This window comes from Anomaloglossus baeobatrachus, chromosome 9 (genome assembly GCF_048569485.1).
Source record: "Anomaloglossus baeobatrachus isolate aAnoBae1 chromosome 9, aAnoBae1.hap1, whole genome shotgun sequence".
NCBI classification, from domain to species: domain Eukaryota; kingdom Metazoa; phylum Chordata; class Amphibia; order Anura; family Aromobatidae; genus Anomaloglossus; species Anomaloglossus baeobatrachus.
The window spans coordinates 15,337,793-15,349,663 of NC_134361.1; the positions used below are offsets into that span (position 1 = coordinate 15,337,793).

Here is an 11,871-nt window from a genome sequence, read left to right on the forward strand (position 1 = left end):
GGGGGGGCACAGACTCCACACGCGGGGCTGGGGGGGGGCACAGACTCCACACGCGGGGCTGGGGGGGGGCACAGACTCCACACGCGGGGCTGGGGGGGGGCACAGACTCCACACGCGGGGCTGGGGGGGGGCACAGACTCCACACGCGGGGCTGGGGGGGGGCACAGACTCCACACGCGGGGCTGGGGGGGGGCACAGACTCCACACGCGGGGCTGGGGGGGGGCACAGACTCCACACGCGGGGCTGGGGGGGGGCACAGACTCCACACGCGGGGCTGGGGGGGGGCACAGACTCCACACGCGGGGCTGGGGGGGGGCACAGACTCCACACGCGGGGCTGGGGGGGGGCACAGACTCCACACGCGGGGCTGGGGGGGGGCACAGACTCCACACGCGGGGCTGGGGGGGGGCACAGACTCCACACGCGGGGCTGGGGGGGGGCACAGACTCCACACGCGGGGCTGGGGGGGGGCACAGACTCCACACGCGGGGCTGGGGGGGGCACAGACTCCACACGCGGGGCTGGGGGGGGCACAGACTCCACACGCGGGGCTGGGGGGGGCACAGACTCCACACGCGGGGCTGGGGGGGGCACAGACTCCACACGCGGGGCTGGGGGGGGCACAGACTCCACACGCGGGGCTGGGGGGGGCACAGACTCCACACGCGGGGCTGGGGGGGGCACAGACTCCACACGCGGGGCTGGGGGGGGCACAGACTCCACACGCGGGGCTGGGGGGGGCACAGACTCCACACGCGGGGCTGGGGGGGGCACAGACTCCACACGCGGGGCTGGGGGGGGCACAGACTCCACACGCGGGGCTGGGGGGGGCACAGACTCCACACGCGGGGCTGGGGGGGGCACAGACTCCACACGCGGGGCTGGGGGGGGCACAGACTCCACACGCGGGGCTGGGGGGGGCACAGACTCCACACGCGGGGCTGGGGGGGGCACAGACTCCACACGCGGGGCTGGGGGGGGCACAGACTCCACACGCGGGGCTGGGGGGGGCACAGACTCCACACGCGGGGCTGGGGGGGGCACAGACTCCACACGCGGGGCTGGGGGGGGCACAGACTCCACACGCGGGGCTGGGGGGGGCACAGACTCCACACGCGGGGCTGGGGGGGGCACAGACTCCACACGCGGGGCTGGGGGGGGCACAGACTCCACACGCGGGGCTGGGGGGGGCACAGACTCCACACGCGGGGCTGGGGGGGGCACAGACTCCACACGCGGGGCTGGGGGGGGCACAGACTCCACACGCGGGGCTCACAGGACTACTGGGGGCTGGGGGGCACACAGGACATTGGGGGCCACACTGCGCTGAGAGTTTCATGCAACTCTGGGGGAGAGGGTTTACAGAACTGGTGTGGGGAGGCACAAAGCATTGGGCAGGGCACATAGCAGCAGAGGGTCGGCGCTGGACTCACAGCAGCATTGCACTCACATCACCGGAGTGCAGGAGCCGGACACACTGCATCAGAAGGAGAAGGCAGGCACTGATCTCCGGAGGGCAGGGGGCGGACACACAAGGCTAGAAGCTGTGAGGTTGCTGTGGACCCGCCCACAATTGGCACTGGCCGACGAGAACACATTGCAGCACAAACAGCAATGTGTGGATTTAAAGGGCCGGCGGCAGCAGCAAACCGCAGTGACTGCACCAGCACTGCCTCCCCCGGGAATCTGCCCGGGGGCCACATAAAAGGTCATGGCGGGCCGCATGTGGCCCGCGGGCCGGAGGTTCCCCACCCCTGCACTACAGGGACGTCCTGACAGTCCTGAACACCATAGCCAACACTACAGGGACGTCCTGACAGTCCTGAACACCATAGCCAACACTACAGGGACGTCCTGACAGTCCTGAACACCACAGCTGACACTACAGGGACGTCCTGACAGTCCTGAACACCACAGCTGACACTACAGGGACGTCCTGACAGTCCTGAACACCGCAGCTGACACTACAGGGACGTCCTGACAGTCCTGAACACCACAGCTGACACTACAGGGACGTCCTGACAGTCCTGAACACCACAGCTGACACTACAGGGACGTCCTGACAGTCCTGAACACCACAGCTGACACTACAGGGACGTCCTGACAGTCCTGAACACCGCAGCTCTGACACTACATGGACGTCCTGAACACCGCAGCTGACACTACAGGGACGTCCTGACAGTCCTGAACACCGCAGCTGACACTACAGGGACGTCCTGACAGTCCTGAACACCGCAGCTGACACTACAGGGACGTCCTGACAGTCCTGAACACCACAGCTGACACTACAGGGACGTCCTGACAGTCCTGAACACCACAGCTCTGACACTACATGGACGTCCTGACAGTCCTGAACACCACAGCTCTGACACTACAGGGACGTCCTGACAGTCCTGAACACCGCAGCTGACACTACAGGGACGTCCTGACAGTCCTGAACACCACAGCTGACACTACAGGGACGTCCTGACAGTCCTGAACACCACAGCTGACACTACAGGGACATCCTCACAGTCCTGAACACCGCAGCTGACACTACAGGGACGTCCTGACAGTCCTGAACACCACAGCTGACACTACAGGGACGTCCTGACAGTCCTGAACACCACAGCTGACACTACAGGGACGTCCTGACAGTCCTGAACACCACAGCTGACACTACAGGGACATCCTGACAGTCCTGAACACCACAGCTGACACTACAGGGACGTCCTGACAGTCCTGAACACCGCAGCTGACGCTACAGACAGGTAATCTGTCATCTGTGTTTTCTTCCACTAGGTTTTCCTTGTGCGTAAGACTGTGGGACCGGACGGCGGGCAGCTGTATGCAATGAAAGTGTTAAAAAAGGCGTCTCTGAAAGGTGAGCGGTGAAGAACCGAGCGTCCCGTAATGCACCAGGTTTAGCGCAGGGGTCCATGCAGTGTGATAAGGGCTTGTTCACACGTTGCGTTTTTGCCGCGTTTCTTCTGCATGCTGAAAAGAAGGGAATTTTGTTACTTACCGTAAATTCCTTTTCTTCTAGCTCCAATTGGGAGACCCAGACGATTGGGTGTATAGCTACTGCCTCCGGAGGCCACACAAAGCATTACACTAAAAAGTGTAAGGCCCCTCCACTTCTGGCTATACACCCCCCGTGGGATCACGGGCTGATCAGTTTTAGTGCAAAAGCAAGAAGGAGGAAAGCCAATAACTGGTTAAACAAATTCAATCCGAAGGAACATCGGAGAACTGAAACCATTCAACATGAACAACATGTGTACCCGAACAAACCAAAAATCCCGAAGGAAACAGGGGCGGGTGCTGGGTCTCCCAATAGGAGCTAGAAGAAAAGGAATTTACGGTAAGTAACAAAATTCCCTTCTTCTTCGGCGCTCCATTGGGAGACCCAGACGATTGGGACGTCCAAGAGCAGTCCCTGGGTGGGTAAATGAATACCTCAAGTTTGGACTGTAAAAACAGCCCTTCCCTACATGGAGGCAACCTCCGCCTGCAGGACTCATCTACTTAGGCTGGCATCCGCCTAAGCGTAGGCATGCACCTGAAAATGCTTGGTGAAGGTGTGCAGACTCGCCCAGGTAGCCGCCTGGCACACCTGCTGAGCCGTAGCCTGGTGCCGTAATGCCCAGGACGCACCCACGGCTCTGGTAGAATGGGCCTTCAGCCCTGATGGAACCGGAAGCCCAGTAGAACGGTAGGCTTCAAGGATTGGTTCCTTGATCCATCGAGCCAGGGTGGATTTTGCAGCCTGCGACCCCTTGCGCTGACCGGTGACAAGGACAAAGAGTGCATCCGAGCGGCGCAGGGGCGCCGTGCGGGAATGTAGATTCTGGGTGCTCTACACCAGATCCAACAATGCAAAGCCATTACATATCGATGAAATGGATAAAAGGAAGGTAAGGAGATATCCTGATTGTGATAAAAAGGGGATACCACCTTAGGGAGAAACTCTGGGATCGGGCGCAGCACTACCTTATCTTGGTGAACACCAGGAAGGGAGCTTTGGATGACCGCGCTGCTAGTTCGGACACTCTCCGAAGAGACGTGACCGCTACCAGAAAGGCCACTTTCTGTGAAAGTCGAGAAAGTGAAACATCCCTCAGAGGCTCGAAGGGCGGCTCCTGGAGAGCAATTAATACCCTGTTCAGATCCCATGGGTCTAACGGCCTCTTGTACTGCAGGAACGTGCGTACCTGAGGAAGTCGTACTAGGCGCTTCTGAAAGAATACCGACAGCGCTGCGACTTGTCCTTTAAGGGAGCCGAGCGACAAACCTTTTCCCAATCCAGATGCAGGAAGGGAGGAAAAAGGAGACAATGCAAATGGCCAGGGAGACACTCCCTAAGCAGAGCACCAAGATAAGAATAACTTCCACGTCTTGTGGTAGATCTTGGCAGACGTCGGCTTCCTAGCCCGTCTCATGGTGGCAATGACGTCTTGAGATAATCCTGAAGACGCTAGGATCTCGGACTCGATGGCCACACAGTCAGGTTCAGGGCCGTAGAATTCAGTGGAAAAAACGGCCCTTGGGACAGTAAGTCTGGCCGGTCTGAGAGTGCCCACGGTTGGCCGACCGTGAGATGCCACAGATCCGGGAACCACGACCTCCTCGGCCAGTCTGGGACGACGAGGATGGCGCGGCGGCAATCGGAGCTGAGCTTGCGTAGCACTCTGGGCAACAGTGCCAGAGGTGGAAACACATAGGGTAGCTGGAACTGCGACCAATCCTGAACTAGGGCGCCTGCCGCCAGAGCTCTTTGCTCGTGAGACCGCGCCATGAAAATCGGGACCTTGTTGTTGTGCCGAGACGCCATTAGGTCGACGTCCGGCATCCCCCAGCGGCTACAGATTTCCTGACACCATTCTGGGTGCAGAGGCCATTCCCCTGCGTCCATGCCCTGGCGACTGAGGAAGTCTGCTTCCCAAATTTCTACGCCCGGGATGTGAACTGCGGATATGGTGGATGCTCTGTCTCCCACCCACATCAGAATCCGCCGGATTGCCTGGTAGGCTTGGCGATGCGTGTTCCGCCTTGGTGGGTGATGTATGCCACCGCTGTGGAATTGTCCGACTGAATTCGGATCTGTTTTCCTTCCAGCCACTGCTGGAAGGCTTGCAGGGCAAGATACACTGCCCAGATTTCGAGAACATTGATCTGAAGGATGGACTCCTCTGAAGAGAGTCCTTGACCGTCTGAGAAGGGAGACGTTCCTGTCTAGGGACGTCGACTCCCCAACCCATTGGCAAAGCATGTCCCATTGAAGTGGACGCAGATGAAACTGCGCGAAAGTGACTGCCTCTGCATGAGGCGTCTTAAGGGGTGTGACTGGCCTTGAAGGAGAGACTGCACCCCCGTCTGTAGTGAACGCTGCTTGTCCAGCGGAAGCTTCACTATCGCTGAGGGAGTGTGAAACTCCATGCCCAGATATGTCAGCGATTGGGTCGGTGCCCGATTTAACCTTGAAAAGTTGATGATCCACCCGAAACTCTGGAGAGTCTCCAGCGCCACGTTCAGGCTGTGTTGGCATGCCTCTTGAGAGGGTGCCTTGACAAGTGGATCGTCCCAGTAAGGATCACAGAGTGACCCTGAGAGTGCAGGACTGCTCCCACTGCTGCCCTGAACTTGGTGAAAACCCGTAGGGCTGTCGCCAGACCGAAGGGCAGGGCTACGAACTGAAGATGCTCGTCTTCAATAACGAAACGTAGCAAACGCTGGTGCTCTGGAGCAATCGGCACGTGGAGATAAGCATCCTGATGTCTATTGATGCTAGGAAATCTCCTTGAGACATTGAGGCAATGACGGAGCGGAGGGTTACATCCGGAACCGCCTGGCCTTCACGTGCTTGGTGAGCAGTTTTAGGTCCAGAACGGAACGGAAAGAGCCACCCTTTTTTGGCACCCCAATCAGATTGGAGGAAAAAACCGTGTCTTGTTCCTGAAGAGGAACAGGGATTACCACTCCTTCTGCCTGCAGAAGAGCATCGGCTCGGTGGGGGGGGGGGGGGGGAGTTCTGAAGAATCGAGCCGGAGGACGAGAACAGAGCTCTATCCTGTACACGTGAGACACAATGTCTCTCACCCACCGGTCTGTGACCTGTGGCAGCTAAATGTCGCCAAGCGGGAGAGTCTGCCACCGACCGCGGATGCGGAGAGAGAGAGCTGAAAGTCATGAGGAGACCGCCTTGGTAGCGGTTCCTCCGGCTGCCTTCCTTGGGCGTGATTGAGCCCGGCCGGAATCTGAGCCCCTCTGAGCCTTTTGAGCCCTTTTGGACGAGGACAATTGGGACCTGCCCGAGCCTGGGAAGGACCGAAACCTCGACTGTCCCTCCAGGACAGCATTACTAGGGTAAGTCGCAATGCAGACATTGCGAGGTTAAGGACACCACCTGCGGCACAGATGTACATGTGCTCAAGACCAGCTGCGCAAGACCAGCTGAAATAGCTTAGAGTGCCCATACGGCTGCGAATGCCGGAGCCACCGACACGCTGATAGCTTCACAGACAGATTTCAACCAGAGGTCCATCTGTCTGTCAATGGCATCTTTAAGTGAAGTCCCATCTCCACTGCAACTATGGATCTAGCCGCAAGCCTGGAGATTGGGGGATCCACCTTTGGACCCTGGGTCCAGCGCTTTACCACGTCAGGGGGAAGGGATAACGTGCATCCTTAATACGTTTGGAGAAAACGCTTATCTGGTAAGCGTGGTGTTCCTGGACTGCTTCTCTGAAGTCAGCGTGGCCAGAAAAATACTCAATATACGCATGAGATACTGAAAAAAGGATTTCTCCTGCTGGGAAGCTGACTCCTCCACTGGGGGAGCTGAGGGAGAAATATCCAACATTCCATTGATGGACGCTATAAGATCATTCACTATGGCGTCACCATCCGGTGTATCCGGATTGAGAGCGGTGTCAGGACCAAAGCCCTGATCAGCTACGTCTGCCTCATCATACAGAGAGTCCTCCTGCTGGGACCCTGACCAGTGATGAAGCCGAGTGCCGCACCCAGCGAGCTCGCTTAGGCTGTCTGGGACTGTCGTCCGTGTCAGAGCCTTCACCCTGGAATGCCTGGGACCCCCCCGGAGCACTGATTATGTTCCAAATGAGGGTGGCCAGGGAGCATTAATCAAGATTGCCCATGGCCTGTCTGGACTGCAAAGTCTCTATCCCATGACAATCTATCAGCCGAAACTGCAACTCCGTCCCTGTCCCTGGACAGGGTTCACAGGTGGTTCCTTTGGCCACCTCTAGTAGAGACCCCGGCTGACCAAGTGCTACAGGGGAGCATTGCACACAATGGGGGTCAGTGGAACCTGCCGGTGGAACAGTATCACATGCAGGAAAAACAGCATAGAAAGCCTGTGTTGCTTTTTTGCTGCTGTATTCTAGCCATCTATGCAATGTATAGCATACAAGCATAAGTACAATGAACACTTCAGCACATGCAATACAAGCAGCATAGAAAGCCTGTGCCTTGGCACCCTTGCTTTTTTGCTGCTGTTGTCCAGCCATCTAGGAGAATATAGCCAAGAGTAGCGACCGTACAGTGCAATGTATAGCATACAAGCATAAGTACAAATGAACACTTCAGCACATGCAATACAAGCAGCCTATAAAGCCTGTGCCTTGGCACCCATGCTTTTTTGCTGCTGTTGTCCAGCCCTCTAGGAGAATATAGCCAAGAGTAGCGACCGTACAGTGCAATGTATAGCATACAAGCATAAGTACAAATGAACACTTCAGCACATGCAGTACAAGCAGCATAGAAAACCTGTGCCTTAGCACCCTTGCTTTTTTGCTGCTGTTATCTCGCCATCTAGGAGGGCATATAGCCAAAAATAGCGACCTACAGTGCAGTGTAAGCATACAAGCATAAAATACAAATGGACACTTCGGTATTTAGTGGGGTCAGCACTTCAGGTGCTGCTTACCGCCCGCCTATAACGCGGGTGTGTGGTCGCCAGAGCCCTGTGACTGGTTGCCCAGAGTATGTCTCCGTTCCCCAGCTCGGACTGCGTGCAGGAATGGCTGCCGGCGTCTTGTGAAGAGGGGCGGGCCGTGGGCGTGCCCCAGACAAGAGCGGGAAACTGGCGTCCCACTGTGTCCAGTGAAGGGGGCTGGAGAATGCAAAGCAGACTCCAGCCCTCGGCGCTGACTGTCTGTACAGCGTCCCGCCTCTCCCCTGACTGGCAGGGCTGGAGGCGGGAACGAAACGAAAACTAGGCCGCAAAGCCGGGGACTCGAGTAATAAGCGCGGCCGTCCATGTGCACGGCCAGCGCGGAAGTCCCAGCTGCGCCACAATGTAAAAAACACCCAGCAGCGGCCGGCGCGGCAGTTCCCAATACATAAAGTCACTCAGCAAAGCTGTAGTGAATAATAGCACGAGCGCTCCGCGCTGTTGCCCCCGGCGCACTAACACTCCCAGCAATGCTGGTGTGTGTGTGCGCGCTTGCCCGGGGACACAGAGTACCTTAATGTAGCAGGGCCCTGTCCCTGACGATACTCAGCTCCATATCCAGCAGGTTCTCCGGGTCTGTGGATGGAGCACGGTCTCAGTGCCTGGAGACCTGTAAGATCCCACTTCGCCCAGAGCCCTGAGGGGGGATGGGGAAGGAAAACAGCATGTGGGCTCCAGCCTCCGTACCCGCAATGGGTACCTCAACCTTAACAAACACCCGACAAAAGTGGGGTGAGAAGGGAGCATGCTGGGGGCCCCATATGGGCCCACTTTTCTTCCAACCGACATAGTCAGCAGCTGCTGCTGACTAAACAGTGGAGCTATGCGTGGATGTCTGACCTCCTTCGCACAAAGCTTGAAAACTGATCAGCCCGTGATCCCACGGGGGGTGTATAGCCAGAAGGGGAGGGGCCTTACACTTTTTAGTGTAATGCTTTGTGTGGCCTCCGGAGGCAGTAGCTATACACCCAATCGTCTGGGTCTCCCAATGGAGCGCCGAAGAAACGTGTTTTTATGGTATGTGCACACGACCAGTATTAGCAGCAATGTTACTGGATTATTGGCAGGAAAAACATGTAAAATACGGGCTTTTTTGCAGCGGTTTTGCCTCGTTTTTATTTGTGGTTTTCCCTATTCTTTTGAATGGGTGAAAAACTCTGAAAGAACTAAAGCTGCAGATTTTGAAAAAACTCTGTAAAAACGTGTGAAGAAAAAAAAAGCTGGAATATCTCCATGTATGAACAAGGCTTTACAGCACCAGTAAAGTGAATGAGCCCTCTGAAGTCTCAGCACACGATGCCACTTTTTCCTTTACAGCCTGGAGCCATTGATCCGTTTTTTCAGATCTGCAGCGTGTCGAGTCTTTTAGCGTTTTTTTCACCTATTCAAATTGATGGGAAATAAGGCTATGTGCGCATGGTGCGGTTTTTGCGTGTTTTTCGTCTGCGTTTTTGGTCTAAAAAAATGCATGATTTTGCTTCCTCGGCAAAGTCTGAGTTTTCATTTTTGCTGTCCGCACAATGCAGTTTTCTTTTAGGTGAGTTTTTGTGGTGACCACAAAGATGCAGCATGTCAATTAGTTCTGCATTTTTGTCAGCGTTTTTCACCCACGCAATGCATTGCAAAAAACGGAGCAACAAAAACACAGAAAAAGAATGCACAAAAGCCATGCGTTTTTGGATGCGTTTTTACCGCGGGTGCGTTTTTTGCGACCAAAACCGCTGCATCTTTGTGATCACAAAAAAAGGCAACGTGCGTACATAGCCTAAAGCATAAAAAAAAAATCCATGTATTTTTGGATTTTGGTGCAGAAACAAAACTGTTTTACAGACGGTGTGATTGTGCCGTGAGGCTGCGTCTTCTAAGTCAACACCACATGGGAGTTGGCTCGCCGTGTGCCGGAATCGTGCGGATGGATTGTGCTGCATTTTTGGCGCATAGTGTTGGGTGATAATCCGCGCCTATTTTCAGTGCGCACTTTTGTTGGATAAGGACATGAACATGAAATATTAAAAAACACATAATTATGGTCCACGTCATAAGGGACAGGGCTTTTATTTATTTATTTTTAGGCGCCACATTACAAACACAGCTTGATTAATCTCTAGTGTATCACACTGGGGAAAGGATGATAAGAGTGATACATCAGAGGACAGGGAAATTACATAGTGAGCTCTGGGGTGGTCTCTCATGGGAGTGTTAACATTGGGGGCTCTCAGGTCCAGCATGAGGTGAGTGGTACATTGGACTTTCTGGGATCCAGCATGAGGGGAGGAATACATTGGGGGCTCCCCGGGGTCTGGCATGATAGCAAGGGTACATTGGGAGCTCCCGACTTCCGGCATCAGGGTGGGGTTACATTGGAAGTTACCGGAGTTCGGCATGAGGGGAGGGTACATTATGAGCTCCCGGGGTCTGGCATTAGGGGAGTGGTGTATTGGGAGCTCCCGGGGTCTGGCGTTAGGGGAGTGGTGTATTGGGAGCTCCTTGAGTCTGGCATTAAATGAGTGGTTCCATGGGAGCTCGTGGAGTCCGGCATTAGGGAAGTGTTGCATTGGGAGCTCCCGGGGTCTGGCATTAGGGGAGTGGTGCATTGGGAGCTCCCGGGGTCTGGCATTAGGGGAGTGGTGCATTGGCAGCTCCCGGGGTCTGGCAGTGCATTGGGAGCTCCCGGGGTCTGGCGGTGCATTGGGAGCTCCCCGGGGAGTGGTGCATTGGGAGCTCCCCGGGGAGTGGTGCATTGGGAGCTCCCCGGGGAGTGGTGCATTGGGAGCTCCCCGGGGAGTGGTGCATTGGGAGCTCCTGGGGTCAGGGATCATGGGGAAAGATATGTTGAGACAGAGATTAGCTTGCGAGCTCCTGGATCAAGAAGTGATACTGACTTTTATGCCTCATATATATTTTTTCTTTTTTCTGTTTCCAGTAAGAGACCGAGTCCGTACAAAGATGGAGCGTGACATCCTGGTGGAGGTGAACCATCCGTTCATTGTCAAGTTGCACTATGGTACGTGTCGGCCTGTGTTATATTATTAGGTTTTGTTCCCTGCCTGGTATGTGATCAGAGCGGCAGCTTTGTGATGGTGCAGCGACATGGCGCAGCGATCCGGCGCGGTGCAGCGACATGGCGCAGTGACCCGGCGCGGTGCAGCAAGTCTGCGCACAGCGGTGTAACACCAGGACGCACCAGATTCGCCATAACTCCTCTCCCGTCCTTCTATTTCAGCCTTTCAGACAGAAGGGAAATTATACCTAATCCTGGATTTTCTCAGGGGGGGCGACGTCTTCACACGATTATCCAAAGAGGTAACTATCTGCTTTTAAACCATTTTCCTTGTGCTCTGAATTTCCACATGATAGCCCACAGTCCTGGGTGTCGGGGACAGACGCTCAGCCAGGATCATGCACCATAAATGATGCTGCCATTGACAACTGCATTTAAGGGGTTAACTGTCAGCTCCACTCGCTGCTGTTAGAGGCAGGTGCCGGCTGTGTCTGCGCCACACACCCGGACTCGCTTCATGACGGGTACATCAATCACGGAGCGTTTAAGGGGAGCTCGTTATCTTGTAGTCTGAACAAATAACTAAATAGGTCCAACTCGCTAATGTCACCCTCCTGGATCTGGAGCAGGCTGTGCTGGACCCAGAAGCAGTGACCACCTCATTCAACCAGCCACATGACCACTGAGGCTGGTGATAGGCTGCAGTGGTCAGGTGACGTAATCCACACAGCGCTGGATGTCTGATGCCTCGCGGCTCACTTGTCGGCACAGTCCACACAGCGCCCTGCACTGGATCCAGGGGTGAACGCAGTGACTAGGACTCGTTTTGTTATTCTTACAGAATCCAACCCCCAGGTATCGAGCACTTTATTCTGGATAATCCCTTTAAGCAGTTGTTTAATGCCTGTTTAT

At 55.8% G+C, this 11,871-nt stretch overlaps 1 protein-coding gene across 3 annotated transcripts in view; it reads left to right on the forward strand.

The window, feature by feature from the left end:
- Positions 1-11,871, forward strand: part of RPS6KA6 (ribosomal protein S6 kinase A6) — a 71,482-nt gene that overhangs the window by 24,950 nt on the left and 34,661 nt on the right. For all 3 annotated transcript variants that reach the window (XM_075323082.1, XM_075323081.1, XM_075323083.1), the window contains exons 4-6: positions 2,783-2,864; positions 10,882-10,962; positions 11,182-11,261. In XM_075323082.1, coding sequence (XP_075179197.1) covers positions 2,783-2,864; positions 10,882-10,962; positions 11,182-11,261 — 243 coding nt within the window. The remainder of the gene's footprint in view (positions 1-2,782; positions 2,865-10,881; positions 10,963-11,181; positions 11,262-11,871) is intronic.